General features: G+C 37.3%; 1 protein-coding gene across 1 annotated transcript in view; it reads left to right on the forward strand.

The window, feature by feature from the left end:
* Positions 1–321: 321 nt before the first annotated feature.
* ITPRID2 (ITPR interacting domain containing 2) overlaps positions 322–20,326 on the forward strand; it is a 36,827-nt gene continuing 16,822 nt past the window's right edge. The window contains exons 1-10 of the mRNA XM_070359219.1: positions 322–683; positions 1,037–1,082; positions 3,977–4,026; positions 4,870–4,926; positions 6,310–6,349; positions 6,435–6,533; positions 7,745–7,958; positions 8,822–9,520; positions 15,677–15,749; positions 19,628–19,716. Coding sequence (XP_070215320.1) covers positions 470–683; positions 1,037–1,082; positions 3,977–4,026; positions 4,870–4,926; positions 6,310–6,349; positions 6,435–6,533; positions 7,745–7,958; positions 8,822–9,520; positions 15,677–15,749; positions 19,628–19,716 — 1,581 coding nt within the window. The 5' untranslated portion in view covers positions 322–469. The remainder of the gene's footprint in view (positions 684–1,036; positions 1,083–3,976; positions 4,027–4,869; positions 4,927–6,309; positions 6,350–6,434; positions 6,534–7,744; positions 7,959–8,821; positions 9,521–15,676; positions 15,750–19,627; positions 19,717–20,326) is intronic.

The raw sequence follows: 20,326 nt of genomic DNA on the forward strand, positions 1-20,326 counted from the left end.
AAAAGCCGCGGCGTGTGGCGGAGGGCGGGGGTTCGGGGGCGGGTCTCCCCGCTCCGGGCTCGTCGCGCCCGCCCCGCGCGCCCCCGGCCGGAAGGGGGCGTGGAATGCCGCCGAGGGAGGGGCGCGCTGACGCGCGGCTGCCGGCCAGGCCCCTGGGCGTCAGGCGGAGGCAGGGGCGGGGGAGCCGGGAAGGGGGCTGGCAGGCGCTCGGCTCCCAGCCGCGCTCGCTCGGGCCACTCGCGCTCCCGCGCCGCGCCCGGCCGGCTTCATGTGAAGCGCTGGCCCTCCGCCCCCTCCCTCCCCTTCCTTCCCTCCCTCCCTCCCGTCCCCTCCTCCTCCTCCTCCCGCGCCCGCTCCCGCTCCCCGGGGCCCCCAGCCCGGCGGGCGCTGACAGCTAGGGGCGGGGGTCCCTGCCGCCGCCGTGTCTCTCACAGGCTCCGGCTGGGGCTGCGGAGCCCCCAGTGTGGCCATGGACCGGCCCCTGGTGGCATCGGCGGAGGCGGAGGAGGAACTCGAGTGGCAAGTGGCGAGTCGCAGGAGGAAGGCCTGGGCCAAGTGCCGCGGCTCCTGGCAGGCGTCGGAGACAGAGGACCTGTCCACAGAAGCGACGACGCAGGACGAGGACGAGGACGAGGACGAGGACGACCTCTCCGGAACGAAGCTGCCGGCGGCCGCGGGGAGAGGTCCGTGCGCCCGGCCGGGCAGCGGCGGGCCGGGAGCTCGGGGGAGTGCGGGCTGGCTGAGGAAAGTCTCGTGCGCCTTGGGCGACTGCTCTGAGTTCTGGAAGACCTCCTGGGCTCCAGGCAGGGGGGAGAGGGGACACTTTCGACCTTTAAACGCGCGCGCTTGGCAAGGCGTCTCCAGCGTCAACACAGACACCCCGGTGCCATCATTTCCCTTCAGGTGGTCACTGCTACGTGTGGCTTAGGCTGCATTTTGTCCCCAGTAAGATTCTCCCTAGGGGTATCCAGGGTGACCCCGTGGACAGAGTTCCCCTGGGGTCGGTAACGAGCTGTCCCCTCGCTCTGTCCTGCAGGAAACGTGCCCAACGAGAAGATCGCGATATGGCTCAAGGACTGCCGGTGAGTCCTCGCTCGCGTCCGGGGGGAGATCCGCTCAGCTGGGACGCCCGGGCGGAGTGACTCGGGCCGCAGTCCCTGTGGGTCCCGTGAACCTCATAAGCTCTGAACCGGAAAGTAAGCCGGCGGATAGCTTCCTCCTTTAAACGATTAGAAATGGAAGTGCTGTGACCGCCGATTATTTGGTGACCATGTTGACTTTACAGTTGTTAGGACTTCAGTTCCGGAGCGTGATGTTAGCATCAGAGATCAGAAACCTAAAACAGATAATCATGCCATATTATTATGCTGGCCCGGTTTTATTTGAAAGGCATGTCACATTTCACACAGTATTTTATTTTGCATTTGTTTTGACATCTGTACATCTGGCATAGAGTCATTTCCTTTTCAAATGTGTTTTAAATGAGTTTAATTTACTTAACTACATTAACTGGGCTTTAACTTTATGCTGGTGCCTTAATTCTGTTTGGAGAGCTATTAAAACTAGCTAATTTTGTTCTAGTTTACACCTTGGACGTGGATTTGTCAGATGGCCCTGGAATTCACAGAAGGGAAATAGAGCTTTGAAGACATTCAGGCTACATAAATCAGTTTAATTACATGCTTTGATAGCTGGCACAGAAATGTTTGATAAAGTACAGAGGAGATTGATCATATCTTACTACAGTAAAATGTGCCTGTTTCATATTTTAATTATTTTTTCCAACTTATTTGCTACTTATAAAATCTCCTGTGAAGAATGTAGGCTTTTTAACTTTTGTTAAGGTGTTTGCTTCTGTATATATTTTTTGCCATGTCAATTTGGGCTTTTCTTCACCTTTTTGTCCAAGTACCAGAGTTTGGAAAGTCTCTTTTGGGAGAGGAGAGAGAACTGATTCTTATAGATGCCAGTTTGTTTTTCTCTCCTAAAGACCCAAAATACTGGCCACTGCTCTGTTGGTATCCTGTTTTGGTGAATTGCTTGGAGTCTTGCTGAACACTCCATTATTGAACTCCTTTTATTCTGGATATCACAGACCCTTCTGAAATATGAGATATATGGACCCTCTTTGTAAAAATACACAAAAAAATGTTTAAGAGAAAGAGAAGAATCATGTTTTTATGACGTGTAGGAATTAAGATTGTATAAGAGATCACATCAAGCAGACAATAAATAAGTACATCTTTACAGATAAATGCAATGGGCAAATGTTAACATTCACCAGGACATGTGATCTCTGAAAATTCCTGAAGTTTTGTTGCTAATCTTGATTCATATAGGCAGATTCTAAATTCTCTTGCTTCTTCCCTCATGGATTTCTTTCATCAATTTCTTTCTTGTTCCCTACTGTTGTACCTATTCTGTACAAAAGGGACATTCATTTGTACTCTGGAATGCTAGAACAGTCTTTTACTGTGAGTTTTAATCATCACAGATTTGACTGTAGAGTATATGTGACTGTATTTTTTTTTTTTTCCCCTATAACAATTTAGGATCCTTCCTAGACTCAGTCTACTTTGTGTATTATGTACAGGTGATTTAAAGACAGCATATTCCCCCATGATAGGTTCTCAAATAATCTTTGTTTTCTTATTGCTTTCTATATCCTGAATAAAGATACCTTGTTGTTTTTTCTTAAAGGGAGTCTTTATTTTAAAAATCCACCTCCCCCCACCACAGGCTAAGTGGAAACACATTGCTTGAATAAAGTAGCCTCTAAGAAGATATAGAGTTTTTGATAAGATTTGTAAGACAGCAATTATGAGAGACTTGTTTCTGAAGGAGAATGGCAGTTATAGTCTGCTCATTTGCCATCTTCTGTTGGTGCCCAGGCCAGTAGAGATATCTGCAGGAGTAAGGCAGTGTTTTGTCCTACACAAGAAGCCATCATGGGAGAGGAATGACTTTTTTTGAAGGCATAAAGTTTAGCTTTTTAAAATATGTGCAAAAACTTAGAGATTTTATGGTCACTGCTTATTCTTTTAGATTTCAAAAACACTAATTTTTAAAGAATTGCCATTGCTTGTATATTTGTTTGTAGAAACTTTTAATATTGGCGTTTCAGTAATATTTTTTTGAAACTGATATTTTTATGATTGATTCCATGTCTGGTGTGAATCTATAACAGGTACAAATTGTTACTGGCAAAAGACTTATGACACAAAGTAGAACTTTTATAATAAAATAATCTGTTTCTTTAGCTTAGTTTTGAGAAAGAGATAAATATTTTGCATTTAAAAGACTTGTTTGAACAATAAGAACGTGAAAGAATTTTAGTAATGGCTAATTCTTAAGATAGATTCTCAAGCCAACTTTTTAGTAATCTTTTCAGAGTTAAATGAAGAATATATGTATTTTTTCAGTTTAAAAGCATAAAATGAATTCCAAACTTCTCTACTGTATCAGAAAAGATAATAGTTGGTGTAGGGGAGGTGCTGAGTGGCGCTCTAAAATGCTAGATGAGATTTAAGAAAACTGTTGAGCCTTATTTCTAACTAGACTTTGACTTTTTAATTTTATTGAGATAAGGACTTGTTTTCTTTTAATTCTGTTTCCTGTTTCTAGAGAAGGGATTGAGAGGAGCAGACATTTTCTAAATGCCTACTGTCATTCTCTTTTTTCTGTTTTTGTAAAGAAAATGCCAATTCATATCATTTGTAATTGCCATTCTTGCTCTTAATTGCTGGCAGATCAGACATGTGATTAAATCATTCCTGGTGAGCTGACTTGATGATAGGTATTTGCTTGGTAGCATATTACTTATGTAATCCACTTGCATTCCCTGTGTGTTGGGGAGAAATGTTAAACTGTGATTAGAAGCTTGCTTAGCTATAACCCTTTAAAGTGTCAGGCAGGGCAATGGCAGCTCTCCAGACAGCTTTTTAAGACTAAGGCTGATATGTTTCTGTGATTTCAGTACCCCTTTGGGAGCCTCACTGGATGAACAAAGCGGTAGTACGCTCAAGGGTAAGAGAAAGCTGCCTTTCTAAATCTGTTCTTTATAAGGGTCCTACTATTGTCCTGGGAGTGAAAGTGAATGTGTGCGTGTGTATATATAAATTATAAAAGTGATGTTCATGTTTATAAAATATGCAGTTCTAAGATAAAAGCCAAAAGGGGGAAACCTTGTCATGAACCATAAAAACTGTGGTGAGTTTAAACAAATTACTAAGCCTTTGCACAATGTGAAACTCGTTTTTTTTTATTGTTCAGTTAGATATTATAGAGACTAATTAAATACAGAAATGTGATGTGTAAACATAGGGAAAATATATATTGAGTGAATTAGGTCATTTCTTTGCTTACATGAACTGAAATTGCCACACCTGAAATTTTACCACCTGTGCAAGGTGGAATTCTAAAGTTCAAAGTACAATAAGAATGTGCAGGTAGTGGCAAGGCATATAAAAACTATTTACAGTATCAGGAAAATCTAGCTTGAGCTCCCAACTTAATATAAGGGGGTAAAAGAAGTGACTGTACCGGAATCTGGTTTTCCGTGAAACTGTTGGGTAAGATACATTATCTAATTCAACGTCTTAAAGGCTTATTGAGTATAAAGTAGCCAGTAGATTCTAGCTTCTAGCAATTTTACCTGGTTGCAAATGATGGTTTCCTTCACAATGAAGTGAAAACGTGTGTCTTCTTCCTGAAATTATAAGGAGAGTAACTTATGAGGACATTCATGTCTGAAATCCTTTACTCTGTCTTATATTTTGCTTGGTCAGTTTGTTTAAATTAAAACAATGATTTTATATGGGGGTCAGGAAGAACAGATGACTGGGATGAATCTTCTGATGTTTCTTTCAGGTGTGCTTGTGAGAAATGGGGGAAGTTTTGAAGATGATTTGTCATTGGGAGCTGAAGGTATGTTTGGAAGAACTGTATTTTCATATAGTTTTAAAATTAAAAAAAAACAGAAAGTGACATGTTTTCAGGTTTATGACCCTCAGAGTTAAAGTTCTTAAAAGTGGCTCAGACACATTTTACAGAAACTTTTAGGTGTTAATCTAGTGAGAGCCTTTTGGAGACCTGTAGAAATGGCTCTGAAAAACCACTGTGAAATACTCAAAGGTTTTCATTGGACTTTAATGCTCTAAAGGAACTGTTTGGGGGCAAATAATGGTGATATAACTGAGGGAAGACTTGTCCCACAAAAGGAAGCTTAAATATTTATATGTGAGAAAATTGCAGTGAAACTTATTTTAGTGTGAGGTATACAGCTGCAGCTTGTCTTTTTTTTTTTTTTTGCATTCAAGTGCCTTTCTTTCCTTCCTCTTTTTCCAGATTTTTAGAAGATTAAAGGAAAAGACAAATTAGAGTTACTAGAAGTTAATTAGAAATCATTATACTGATGTCTGTTCAAAGCTAAATTAGGATTTTAAAAGTGTATTATGCTATGTTTAAATTTTCGCAGATTATCTTTTCCTGTGGATTCATAATAAAGCTTTCCACAATGTAAACTTAAGAATTTTTTATTGTTTTATTGGTATTTTGAAATTATTCGTTGCTGTTTAGCTAGGTTATTAATGAGTGCTTTTTATAAAAAAAGAGTTAAGGATTTTATTAAATCTTTTTGAATTGTAAGTTGATGTATAGTGAATTTACCCACTGAATTTAATATTCTTGATCTCTTGCTGTTTGAAGCCAATCTGTGTGATAGATTACTTATTAAGAGCCATCTAACACTGAAAACTCTATAGAATATGTGAATATGTTAGTTTTTATATTTCTGTTAATATCTTTTCCAGGAATAAACTCTATAAAATAAACTGTAAAGCTTAAACTTACTGCTCCCCAATCAGTATTAAAATGCATTTCCAATGTTATTGTAAATAGCACTTTTAATAACTACCTTAGTAGCCTCACAATATGGAATTTCTTTGTAAGACTTCATTTTTATTTTTTTTAAACAGTTCTTTTCAGAGAAAAATTGAGGGGAAGGTACAGAGGTTTCCCATATGGTTTCTGCCCTATATATGCATAGCTTCTTTGTTGTCAACATCCCCCTACTAGACTAGCACATTTGTTACAGTTGATGAACCTAGAATAAGGCAAATTAGCCACATTATTATTGCTAAATGTCTAATATACCAAACTCTTGTCCTGGCACATTAAATCTGTCATTAAAGATAATATACAGATAGGTAAGAAAAGAATCAGTGGCTAATTTGCTTTTTAAATGATTGTATCACAGTAGTTATTGTCTTGCTAATAGTTGTGCTTTCCACTTACTCTTTTTACCTTTAGCGAACCACCTTCATGAAATTGATGCTCAAATTGATAATTGGTATGTAGCTGTTTGTTTTTTTTCCTTTCTAAACATTAGGAATATTTGTGGAGATAAAATTTATATAATATACTTTTGTTTATAGCAGTAATATTTTGGCCAAAGAGAGAAGACTACAGTTTCATCAGAAGGGAAGAAGTATGAATTCCACTGGATCTGGGAAAAGTAGTGGGACAGTCTCAAGGTACCTTATTCTGAGCTTATACTGCAATTACATTGTGTTGTAGATGACCTAATCTGATCACTTTTTTAGCCTTGGATTTGGCTTGACAGTGTGAAGTCAAAAGGAATCCAGAGTGTTTCATAGATCAACATAACTGACAGAAGTGTCTTTTTTTTTAAATTAAGATTAAGTAAAAGTTAACAAATATGTTAATAATGTTGCTGGAATCCATAATGAGTATTTTGAGCCCTATGAGAGAGGAACTCCATAGTGGAATAATTTCTACTTCCAAAATTTTCCATTCTGCTAGAGTCTTGAGTTACTCTGATATAAATATCAGAATAAATCTTTGTAATTTAAAGCTTGATATTGAAACATAGATTTATCTTCATATAAAACCAAATATCTTTAAAATATAAAAATAAGCAAATACGTATGCATAAACAAGCAGCTTATTGTCCAGATTATTGTTGTGAAATTTGAACATTTTCTCTGAAACAAATTGAAATTTCCTTCTGCTCACCTTCTGTCTCTAACATTCCTGGTTTCCCCAGTGAGTCTCAGCTTGGATTATCCCCGGCATGAGAGATAAGGGTTACAAAGTGTTCAATTCCCAATAGAATTAGAGCAGGAATTAACCCCTGTGTTATCCAAACTCTCCTTACTTTACTCCTCCTGCTTCCTGGGTGCAAGTGGTTAGAAAAAAGTTGAAAGTAAGCTCCTCCCACCTTTCTGAGATCAGTTGTTACCTGTATTGCCTCTTCTAGGACAGCGAAAGATAGCAGAAAAACTCAAGTTCTGCAGAGTGTCCCTTGATACCAAAGTTGTACCAACTTCCTAGTCCATTTTCCACTTTCATTTTTTCTTTAATCTGTTTACTCTTTGTTCTCCCTCATCTGTCCTCTAATTGTTTAGCTGCTTTACTGGACATCTCTTAAAATGACAAAAAAAATAAGGTGAGGAATCAGATAGTTTCTTTACTGAGGGTGTTATTGGTGTTCTTAGGGCTTAGCTCTTTTTCTCAAAACTAACAGCTTGAAAGAACAGACTCCTTTTAAGGGTTATTTATTGCATTTGGTGCATAATGTATAAAAATGTTGAAATAAATAATGGTTTAAAGAGTAGAAGGGGTATAGGATCTTTTCACAAGAAAGTAGGGATGTGAATTCATTTATAATGTGATGTGGACTATAAACTTACTTTACATCTTGATTTCTTTTTTTCTTTTTTAGTGTTTCAGAATTGTTGGAACTTTATGAGGAAGACCCTGAAGAAATCCTCTATAATCTTGGATTTGGACGAGATGAACCAGATATTGCTTCCAAAATTCCTTCCAGATTTTTTAATTCATCATCATTTGCCAGAGGAATAGATATTAAAGTATTTCTGAGTGCACAGATGCAACGGATGGAAGTAGAAAATCCAAATTACGCTTTAACAAGTAAGGTTTTTAAATGTTAGCATATTATTTTAAAAATTTTTTCATCTACACAGCAAGATGGTCTTGTTTTTAAAACCTTACTAATTTCTAAGAATAATTGTGGAAATTTAATTATTGAGGTTAGTACAAAAGCTGTTTGCTTATTCTAAATTTTTATTATTCTATTTATAGAAGTTAATTTACCTATCCTCCCACCCCATTCTCCACTTAAGTGTTACATTGGAGAATGTAACTTACCTGTGGAACCTTACACATATCTCCAGATTGCTTTTGTTCCAAAAGAAAATAAATAAAGGAGAGGCCTTTTACTATTAGTTGAGGTCAGTCACTTTCAGATGCTTTTCCTATAAATCTATAAAGGTATGGCTAATCTGATGATTTTTCATGTTAAATCTTCTGCTTGCTTATTTATTTTTTTCTATTGACCAGGCATTCCCAACAGTGGGAAACTCGGTGGTCCTTGGATTAGTTTTAAGAGATCTGTAAATCCAAGCCCCCTCCCATTAGGTATAAAATATATGCTTACATATACTTAACATTTGGAAGAGTTCAATAGCAGCTATAGATCAATAGCAGTCCTGTCTATTTTATTCCGTGTTGTCGTTATGCTTTGTCCTTCCTTGTGATTTTTTAAAACATAAATTCTAGTACTTAAGAGTGAAAAATCTTTCTCCCTCTCCACAGTAAATAGAGAGGTTTTAAGTGTTAGATAAAGAAAAGAATCTGGTTTCATAATCTTTGTGATCTAAGTAGTTCAGTTATTGAAATTCTGAACCATAATAATGGTTTAATTAATAATAGGTGTATATATACACATATAAACATAAATATATATATATATATTTATTTATTTATTTACTTTTTGTAGGCGTTTTACAAAATTGAAGTGCTTACTACTGTGGCCAACGCATTTTCTTCTTTATATTCCCAAGTCTCTGGGACTCCCCTGCAGAGAATTGGAAGTATGTCCTCAGTGACCTCTAACAAGGAGACAGACTCACCTCCACCTCTAACCCGGAGTAACACTGCAAATCGCTTAATGAAAACACTATCGAAACTAAACTTATGTATTGAAAAAACAGAGAAAGGAGAAGGCAGTACTCCTTCCCTGGCAGTTGACAAAGGAAAGATAGTAAACATTTCAGTGATGGAAGAAAGTGGCAATAAAAACGATCAGAAGTCTCAGAAAGTTGTGAAGAAGAAAGAGTCGTCTTCTGTGTTGGCTACAGTTAAAGAAGAAGTGTCAGGCAGTTCAGCAGCTCTTGTGGAGAATTCTGACATTGATGGACTTTCTGATGAAGCAAATAGTAATTTTAACCGTGAAGCTGAAAGTGGACAAAGTCAAGAAACTCAAAGTCATGAGAATAAACTGGATGAGGAATCTGGTATTCTAGAAACTGATTTAGGTGGTGATTTCAACATGTCCAGTCATAGTGAGCTGGAAAATAGCGGGGAGCTGAAAAATGTCCCTTTGTGCACACCTGAAAAAGAGCCATGTGCACCACTCATGATCCCATCCATAAGAAATATAATGGCACAGCAGAAGGACTCCTTTGAAATGGAAGAGGTAGGTGGAAAACTACTGAGGACTGTTTCAACCAGTGAGTTAGGGAAAACAGTGCCCCCAAATGTCTTTAAAATGAAAGTTGGTGAATGGATGTATACTAGAAAAAATCTTGATTTTGACTTTTCAGGTTTTTTGTTTCACAGACCAAGATGTCACTGGACTGTGTGGTGTCAGTATAATAGCTCCTCTGGGTCTTCTGTCACCATTGTTTTTCTTTCTCAGTTTTAACAGTTTGATGCTGTGAGAATGCCCTGAGAGAGTATATTCAAACTCAGATCAATGTTGCCTAGTAGTTAGAGATAACAGGCTTTGAAGCCAGATGGGTTTGAGTTCTGTTTGGGCCACTGAATTGCTGTGTGCCTTTGGGCAAGCTTTTCTGAATGTTATCTCAGTGGAAGGGTAAGTGTGAAGATTTTGAGGTTAGGTCTGGGTATGGGACTAGAAAGAACATGAAGCTATAGGAAACCTTGAGGAAGAAGGTTTGAAAGAATTTCTGCAGCCCGGGAAGACCACCAGTGAGTGTTTGGTTACTTTTTTTTAAACGTGGTATTCTTTGTTGGTGGTGGTGTTCAGTCGCTAAGTCGTGTCGGACTCTGGGACACCATGGACTGTAGCCTGCCAGGCTCCCTGGTCTTCTACTGTCTCCCAGAGTTTGCTCAAATTTATATCCATTGAGCTGGAGCCAGTGGTGCTGTCTAGCCATCTGATCCTCTGTCACCCCTTTCTCCTTTTGCCTTCAGTCTTTCACAGCATCAGTGACTTTTCCAATGAGTCTGCTCTTCCCATCAGATGGCCAAAGCATTGGAGCTTCAGCTTCAGCAAAACAGTCCTTCCAGTGAATATTCAGGGTTGATTTTCTTTAGGATTGACTGACTTTCTTACTAGTTTACATAAATTTCAAATTGGACGATTTGTGGCTATAAATTGTACAGTGTGTAATTTTTCTTTTTAAATTTTATTACAGAATAGTGATAGTTCACAGCTGTTTTAGAATCGCTTGCCATTGTTTTAGGGAACTAGGAAGCGATAATTGATTCTGCCCATAAAATGTCCTCTTAGGTGAGTGTGTATCCCTCATTCAGTTAAGACTTTTCATTTATTGCAAAATTCCAGTTGTTCATATCTTTTTTGTGGTCTTTGAATGCACCTTTTAGTACTTTAATTCCAACTAAAAAGGAGGCAAGAGCAGGCCTTTGAAATATGTTACATTTTTTGGTAAGCTGCTTTATTTCTCATTATAATGAATTCAGAAGATGACAACTTTAATAGAACCTTTTTGTTCCATTTTGTTGTTGAGTTGCTCTTTTGTCTTTGTTTTGGTCTAAACTTGTCCTAGCATTCATAAAGTGTACCTTCTTGCCTTCCTTTAGGGCCCCTCTTCTATGACAGTCAAATAGAGTGCAAATACTTGTTGGTTACTTGTAGACCTGATTTAGTGACTCAGATGAAAAAACACTCTTACATGTTGCTTTTTAATTTCTAGAATTCTTGAGTTCTAAGCCAAAGTTTTGTTACTGATACCATACACAAAAGTTCTTTACAATGTTTATTAAGTGCTAGATAGATGTACTTTGGTGGCAAGTGAACATTAAAACTGGGTTGTTTTTTTATGGGCAGGGTTTTGTTTTTTTTTTTTTTTGCTCCCTCTGCTGGCAAGAGCAGTTACTGAAGAAAGTAACTTGACATGGAAGTGTATTTTTTTGAAGTCCAAGATTACAGGCATGGATGGTTTAAGAATAACTGAAGATTTCTGTTTTCCAAAAATAATACATAGTCAACCATAGCTATGTTGTAAATACAGGGAATTTTAAGGATAATCCTTATTCTTCAGATATATTTCAAATATGGATAAAAACCTCTTAGAATTGTGTTTTTAATCCCTTTGGGAACTGTAAAGAAAGCTTGTAGAACAATGGATAAAGAAAGGAAATAGTGTGTTTCTTTAATTTCCTTTTCTCCCAAGCTTGTTGAATCATACCAACAAATGAAGAGAACAATCTTATTAAAGCAAACTTTTAGATCCTATTCAAAGTAGGTTGTTACTTTTTTCTTTTGCACTCTTTTCCCTTGAGGCTTGATTCCTATTGGGAACTTTCTTCCTTTTGTAAAAACAGAGAATAAATATAAGCTAGAGCACACACACTGTCTCTCAGTAAGCCAGTTTTCAGGTTCCTTGAATGCCAACTGCTCTAGGTAACTAGGTGGGAGAAAAAATTGCAGACGTGGCTCTCTGTATGAAGCTGCGTGGTCCCCCTGAGGCAGAAGGTAAGATCTGACAGTCACCAGGAGCAGAGAGAACTATTTAAATGTAAAAAGAGTTAAATAGATGACAAGACTGAGCCAGGCCTTGGAGAGTGAAAATGACTATCTCTTAAGATAAAAAAAAAGGGTCAGATACTTTTCAATTAAAAATCAATTTTCCTTATAAAAACTATCTTGCAGGCTAGTTTCATTGTATCTGAAAGTTTTAAAGACCTACTCTTGAGTTTTCTAATTCTTAATGACTTGCTTGGATTATTCTTGTGTTCTTGAAATAATTTATTTCGAATAGATACATCATGGTAACTGTCTAGAGCCACAGATTAGTAGTATGAATGATTCACAGTTAAACCAGAATGATTTTACTCTATAAGCAATTGTTCATCTTTTAGGTGTAAAGGAAAAATTTCTTATACTTTGAACGTTAAAGGAAGGAGAGTTTTTATCTATGTATTTCTGTAAATAAGTTACCTTGTGTCTCTATAAATAAGTTTATATTTAAATTAAGATACCATCAGCTGCATATGCAATTTTTTAACCTACTGATGCTTTAGTAAATGTTTCTAATCCTGTCTTCACACTGATTACTGATTTAACTTATGTACTTCATTACCTATTTTTAGCCATTAAATTTCAGGATTCTTATTACATTTACTGGCCTGAGTTAAAGAAATCCCAAACCAGTCAAATACCTGACAGTTAACTTGTTCCATTGGTCTTTCAGAATAAGACTTGAATTTGGGTCTTTGTACAAACCTACTCCTTTTGATTATGCCATACAATTTGTACAGTCCGACGGTTAATAGGGTCAGACACTGGCAAGAACTCAAGTCATGCAATGCACAGCTTCATGCCACTTCTTTGGAAAAATAATGCTTTCCTTTGAATTTTTTGAGGCATCATTAAAAATTAGGATTGTGATTTTTGAAGCTTCAGTTTTGTTTTTTGCTATACTAAGTTGGTTTTTGTTTTTTTGCCTGCTAAGGCGCTGTAATCATGTCCAGCTCTGTGTAACCCTATGGACTGTAGTCCGCCAGGCTCCTCTGTCCATGGGCTTCTTCTGGCAAGAATTCTGGGGTGGGTTGCTGTGCGCTCCTCCAGGGGATCTTCCTGACCTAGGGGTTGAACCCATGTCCCTTATGTCTCCTGCATTGGCAGGCAGGTTCTTTACCATTAGCGCCACCTGGGAAGACCTTTTTGCTGTATACGTTTTTTTAAATCTTAGAGGAAGGGTTGAGTTAGAACATTCTGTGTGTTTGCTGCTCTATAAAACACAGTACAACAGTATTGTGCCTAAGAAGATGTATTTTAGTCAAGATAAATGTGACAGGTTTTGAAAAACCAAACTAGGTATCTGCGTGGTAGCAGGACATTGATTCAAAAAGAAATCTTTGTTTGATTAAAACATTTTTAAAATGTCGTAACTCAAATGTGTGGATTATTCTAAAGCTGTTTTCCTATAGCTTTAAATCCCAAAACACTGAGACCCAGTGATTTTTATCATTTTGAGTGTTTTTTTTTTAATTTTTATTATGAGAAGCTTCAAACTTACCCAGAGATTAAATAGTAGAGGGAACACCCATTATCCATCACTTAATTCAGTTATCAATATTTAGCTGTAGTTGATAAAAGATCAACTTATAGCAAAGGACCAGAATTTCACTAAGGATTTAAAACCATGGAATAGGAAAAATCTTGCCAAATAAATCTTAAGATCTGTGTTTGGATTATAATTTTCTGTGGGGCACCCCATCTTGAATTTGAATGCTTTCCTCTGCACTTCTATAACTATTGCTGCTGCTGCTGCTAAGTCGCTTCAGTCGTGTCCAACTCTGTGCGACCCCATAGACTATAACTAATACTGAAACATAATGAGCTGTGAAATTCAACCATTATCGCTAGCAAGTCTTTTTCTGTCTTCCAAGTGATTGATGATTTTAAGTAAGTGGGAGGAAGGATCCTAACTTTAGTGGCTTTATTAGTAAAATATGATACTGTCAGCTCATTTTTAAGGGCCCTGTTCTTTTTTTTTTTTTGTTAATTATGGAATTTGTAGTGGAGGGAGAGGGAGTTTTTTGTTTTTTGGGTTTTTTTTGACAGTGGAGTAGCATCTTGAAGGATAGTTCACTGAGGATACATATACATTAAAGTCATGTTATCTTGTGACTAAATTTATAAATCTGAAGAATAGAATAGGGAATTCCTATGGCATAGTGGTAAAGAATCTGCTTGCAATGCAAGAGACACAGTTTGATCTCTGGGTCGGAAAGACCTCCTGGAGAAGGAAATGGCTACCCACTCTAGTATTTTTGCCTGGACAGTTTCATGGACAGAGGAGCCTGGAGGGCTACAGTCCATGTGGTTGCAAAGAGTTGAACATGACTGAGCACACACACGAAGAATAGAATATGTGATAATTCTGCATTTAAAAACGAGAGATCATAATCTTTTGCCTAAGCTGAGATTCTTAGAATAAAATTAAGGAGACATTTTGGTTTCTGTTATACTTTTTCAGTCTGTTTGATATTTGGTTTTACAGAAAACTCTTTGAAGTAGGCTAGGCCTGAATAGAGGCTAATAATAGACCTTCTGTTGACTATAAAAAGAAAATGTATTTTGTTTCTTTGCACACAAAACAATGGTTTTCCTGTTGAACTTATGTCTGCTGCTTTGAAGAGTATAATTTTTTGATAATAACAAAGAATAGTAGAAACTGTTTTATATGTAATTTATAGGTGATGGTTTTAAATGACCAGTATGCTTTCAGTTTTCAAAAGATAGACAAACATGGATTCATGTTCAACTATGTAGCTGCTGCTACTGCTAAGAACAAAGCACAGATCAGAGCAGTTTTAAAACTGGATAATAAGATCTTTAACCTTTTAAGTTTTTCATGTTGGCTTTTCTACTCTCATTCCTATGGAATATTTCTTACTCTGGAATGGGATTCATAGCTCAAAAACAGGGTTCTATCTAAAACTTGTTTGCTATTTACTTTCCAGTTTGTTCAAGGCCAAAAGCCCAAACGTTTGGCGGGTTTTCCCACTTTACTAGGATGTTATTTAGTATTTTAAGTACAAATCATTTCAGAGTAAACGGTTGGGCATTAGTATTATACTCCCGCAAGTATTTAATTTTAGGATAGAGTTAGGTTGTTAGGATAGATAGAATATTGGAGGAGTGGGTATGATGAGTAAAGAATCAGGCAGTTCCTAAATTATGTAGTTGTTCAGGTAGGAAAACAAAAAGACAGCATAAAAGGACAGCTTCTGTGGGTTTGGTATCTATTTGAACGTAATTTTCATGGAGAATTTATGGCTAAGATCTTTCACATTTTAATCCTGTAATGAAACCTGCTTGTCCACATACAACTTCCAAGTTATGTCTTGAAAGAACATTTATGTCAAGACAAAGCCATCTTACACATGAGTGGTTATGTGAAACCTGAAAATTTGTGGACTTTTATAAGATTTTGCAATGGGAGCATGATGTGCTGGTTTTCAAGATGCAAGACTTGTAATCGCCTTAAGTGATTGCAGTGAGTGTACTAGTGTTTCTCTGGGATTGACCTTACACTTCTAAGTTTAACATTTAGAGAAGAACTTTTTCTTATGGCTCTGTTTTTCATTTAATAGCAACTTATTTTTAATGAAGTATTATACTTTACGCATGTAGTTAGTTTTCTTTGTTAGCTAGAAAGTCCTGTTGTTAACAGAAAAATAGATCATAAAATTGAGATGTGGGACATTATAACAATTTTGAGATAGGTTGCACTTTTTAAATATATAAAGCATTGGTACCTTCTTAGTTAGATTGGTTGTTAGTAAATGATTATTAAGAAGTATTCTTCTTTGCCACCGATTCTTCAAGTTTTAACTACCTAAAACTCTTCTGTAGGTCCAAAGTACAGAGGGAGAAGCTCCTCATGTTCCAACCACTTACCAGCTAGGTCTTAACAAGTCAAAAAGAGGTAAGTAAGCCTGTACTCACTGGTATCTGAGCACATTACCGAAATGTCTTTGGGTGATGTGGAAAAGGGGTTTTTTCATCGGTCAGTGTTTGCAGTGCTTATAAATATAAAAAGAAGATGAAGAACACAGGTGTGCATGCTTCATTATGGTTTGATTGTAGAATCTTTGGTATCTTCCTGAAGACTTTTGTGCTCATAAAGTAATTTTAATTCACTTATCTTGTAATGACCTCCTTGCACAGTTATGTGTATTCTAAATAATGTTTTAGTTCTGCACAAGGGCTAGATGGGAAGTGGTAGAGCAACAAAGTCAGGCCTGCTTTTTACATGCTTATGTTTGAGATGTAGACTTGTATTAGCCACCTCTGGGTTTTCATTACTTAAATCTAGCTCCTAGGTATAATACATGAATGTGCCTCTGGCAGAAAACACCAGTTTCTCAGCGATAGTTAAAGCTAGTTAAATTCAAACTAGATCAAAGGTGAGTTGCTGTAGGTACTGTTCTTCTCTTGAGTTATTAATTATTGACCAAAGACCCTTTGAATCAATTTCTTTCACTTTTAACTTGCAACAAGAAAAACATGTCTGATCATCTTCAAAGTTGTAAAGCTTTGGAAATTTAGGGAGAAAGGAAAGGAGAAGAGAAGTTAAATGACCACTGAAGGTAGGAGTATTTATTTTTAAAACTTCACACATGCTGAACCACCCTGTTTTTTTGTTTTTGTTTTTTTTTAAAGCAAGATTCATATGTGTGTTCCTAGAATAGGAAATTACATGTTCTCTTCTGATCTCTGGAGTGACTCCATATGAAACAATCTGCATATAAATTTTCTTTTTCTATTGCAGTACAGTACTGACAAACAAGATCCCCACTCTCCCTAGGGCACCACAGTTCTGCTCAGACACAAAATGAACTTTACTGCTTAATTTTTTTCCCTTTGTGAGCCCATAAATATATGTGTTCCTGAGCTGTAAGGCAGAGTTCATAGCCATCCAGGAATCTTTGCTTTAGATAGGTAAAGGGATGCATTGGATAAAGCAGCTTGCCCTGTGTCAAAAGGGGGATGAAAACAGTATAATTACCTTAAGATCCTTGAGGAGTAAGCTTCCTGTAGTGGGAAAGATGGAATGTGGTTTGTATTCACATCTGAGTTTCTTCCTCTTGTCTTCTGTAGGAGCTCTTATTTCTGGTGCCATAACTAAAAATGGTAACTCTTTTTTGAATCACATCTTTGTAAATTAACAGTAAAATAGTTTTGTGTATATGCATGAAAGAGGGAGAAAGAACAATAGTGTGTTTTAGTCATTTTTTTTAAAGTAGCCTTCCAAATTTTGATGTGATATGCAAGTATGTTAATCCTAGTGGCAGAATTTGAATCACTGGTAATATATTCATCTCACAAGTTTAGTAAAAGTGCACACAGCGCATGTATAAAAATGCTTCCCACTTTGGTAATAGAATTTCTGAAGCTACAGTAATCTAAATCTCAGATGCAGTCCCAGGATTTACAATAGAGGTTTAGTGACGCAACTCATGTCACAAGTTAACATTCACTGGCATGTTAAGAACAGTCCAATAGTGTCCTTACTGCCAAAGATGTTCAATATTTTCTTTGGCCTAGCAGGGTATGCAGGTGCACTGTTTCTCTGTGATGCTGGATAAATAGAATTGGCACCTTTTGTTTTGTTCTCACTGTAATGTTTGCTTTAACTTCCTAGTTTTTAATTAGAAATAATGTCTTACCTCTTCAGTTAGGACACAAGTCTGTTTCTTTTTAATTCTGCCTTTTTCTTTGGTAAACTATGCTTTTTGTGAAACTGAAATGTCTGACTAAAGAGTCTCAATCGTGATTTATAGTTTACAAAAACGGTTTCACCTACATTCTACTTAGTTTCTGAAGTAACACGGTAAGGTAGGAGAACTATTGTCTCATTTTCTGAGGAGAGGAGTTACTGCTTACGATGATAAAGCCAGGACTTGACCCAGGTCTCCTTGTTCTTTCCACTGCCTGACATCTGCTCTGAAGCCTAAGCAGTCCACACTTGACCTGGTGTGTGTGTGAATTCAGACTGGGCTGACTGCGGAGGGGGCTCTTGGCACGGGCGGTGCTGCACGGTGGCCAAGACGACTCAGGGGAGAGAACCGGAGGGAAGCTGGTCAGGGCTTCCTGGGCTCTTTGGCAGCTGCCCTTTGCCCAAGCAGATTGGGCAGTTTCACCTCTAAATCCTCTAAGCAACTGTTGAAGTCTGTTGTTGCTTTATGGAGATAACTTTATGGAGATTGATTCATTCAGCAAATACGTTTTTATTGTTGGCTTGCTCTAGTTACTTGGGATACAAACAGGAATAAATAAGGTTCCTGTTTTCAGAATACTGACAATCTAGTTTTTCTTTTTAAAAAGGTATGCAAACATACAATTATGGTGATGACTCCTGTGGCATGTTAATCATTTTCTCGGATAATGTACTGCATAATTAGTACCTGTAGTAACAGCTTACTCTAATTCAGTTTCACAGTTATTACAATTTACCTAAACTTATCAAGATATGGATCAGTTCCTTATATTATACAATTTTTTTGACTTCAAAACATTACAGAATTATTTTACATTTTTAATGGGAAAAATATTATTCCATTTCATGTTGCTCCAGGTTGAACCTAAGGTAATTAGAATATTTTTCAAAGTCAGGCAACCAATAATTAATTTTGGATTTTATTCAAACATATTATGGAGTACTTCCTGTCATTCAAATCTTAAATGAATGTGGACTTGGTAAACACAGAGTATTTAGCCTATTGCTTCTGCAGAACTTGACTGTGTCATGAAATGTCATCCTCAGTAAATGTAACAGCTGTAAAGTCTCCCCTACTATGGTGCTCACAGTGTAACTGGGCATGTAATCATGCCTACTGTGCTTAGTTGGCTTTTTTAGTTACTTAAAAAAATTTTTTTTAGCTTATACTAACCAGGAATGATAAAAATTAACAATATTACCTTCTAGTTGAACCTATGTGATTTTCATTTAGCTAAGAAATAATTGTTTCATAACTTACAAATGTTTGCAGCATTTGAAACATCAGAGACATTTAAGTTTTCTTGCATATAAATTATTAATTTGTTGGCCTTAATTGTATTTTTATTTTCTTATTGGGAAGGTAATAGGTGTTTTTAAATACATAGAATTTTATGTATTTATTTCCAGTCATGCTGGGCCTTTGTTGCCACACACAGGCCTTCCCTAGGTGTGGCGAGCAGGGGCTGCCTTATAGCGATGGTGCGTGGGCCTCTCACCCCACTGGCCTCGCTCGTTGTGGAGCACAGGCTGTAGATGCACAGGCTCCAGGGGTGTGGCACATGGGCTCTAGTTACAGACTGCGTAGTTGTGGCCCGTGGCCAAGCTGCTCCGTGGCGTGTGGGGCCCTTGTGGACCAGGCCTCACACTGTCTCCTGCATTAGCAGGTGGACTCTTTACCACTGAGCACCAAGGAAGCCCGTACATGTTTTATACACTGCACTTAAACTTCTGATTTCACCTAAGTGTCTTTACATATTTTACATAATGAAAATGGTTTATTTGGGACTTTAATTTTTATTAGAGCCATTTTTCATTTCAGCAGGTTGTTCTCCAAGGATAAGACCAAAATACATGATAATTAGAGCTTAATTTGCAACACTGAGAATTTCTGATGTGATTCAGTTTTATTTGAATTCAGGTCACTTCCTATGCTTTGAAGCCACAATTTGGCATAAGTAATGCATACTTTTCTCAGAAAGAGTCACTGTTGTGTACCATGTATCTTTTGGAAATCATGTAATAAAGGTACTCACCGAAGTCCTATGTAGCAGTTTTGTATAACTGCATTTCTTTTTTGGTAGATCAATTATTACGTACTGCAAGTCAGCACTCTGATAGCAGTGGTTTTGCTGAAGATTCGACAGACTGCCTCTCACTTAATCATCTTCAGGTAATATTTCCTATCATAGTAGGCGTTATGATTAACTTCTTTATATTTAGGTGATTTTTCATTGTCTATATATTCAAGAGAATCTGTGCAATATTTATTTTTCAAATGATAGCATCTGTATCCTAGAGTTTTAGTCTTATTATCTGAGCATTTGTCTATAAATGTTAAGTTACACTAATTATTCATCTTTCTCTGACTGAATATTTAAAAACAACAACCAAAAAAGCTTCTTCATTTTTGAACCACCAATAAACAGAGTATTTTAATCCTTAACCTATTTTATTTTTTTTTTAATTTTCTATCATCATTGTATTTCAATGAGAGAAAATGAAAGTGTTAGTCAGTCAGTCTTGTCTAACTCTTTGCTACCACATGGATTTGCCAGACTCCTCTGTCCATGGAATCTTCCAGGCAGGAATACTTAAGTGGGTAGCCATTCTTTTTTCCAGGGGATCTTCCCTACCCAGGGCTCGAACCCAGGTCTCCAGAATTGTAGGCAGATTCTTTACAATTTGTGCCTGTATTTCAGTATTTTATAATAATTAATTAATAACTAACTAAAACTGTGGTTTCATAGCTTGCTCAATATTACTTGACTTTTATGCTATAG

Source organism: Bos mutus, chromosome 2 (assembly GCF_027580195.1).
Source record: "Bos mutus isolate GX-2022 chromosome 2, NWIPB_WYAK_1.1, whole genome shotgun sequence".
Classification (NCBI taxonomy): domain Eukaryota; kingdom Metazoa; phylum Chordata; class Mammalia; order Artiodactyla; family Bovidae; genus Bos; species Bos mutus.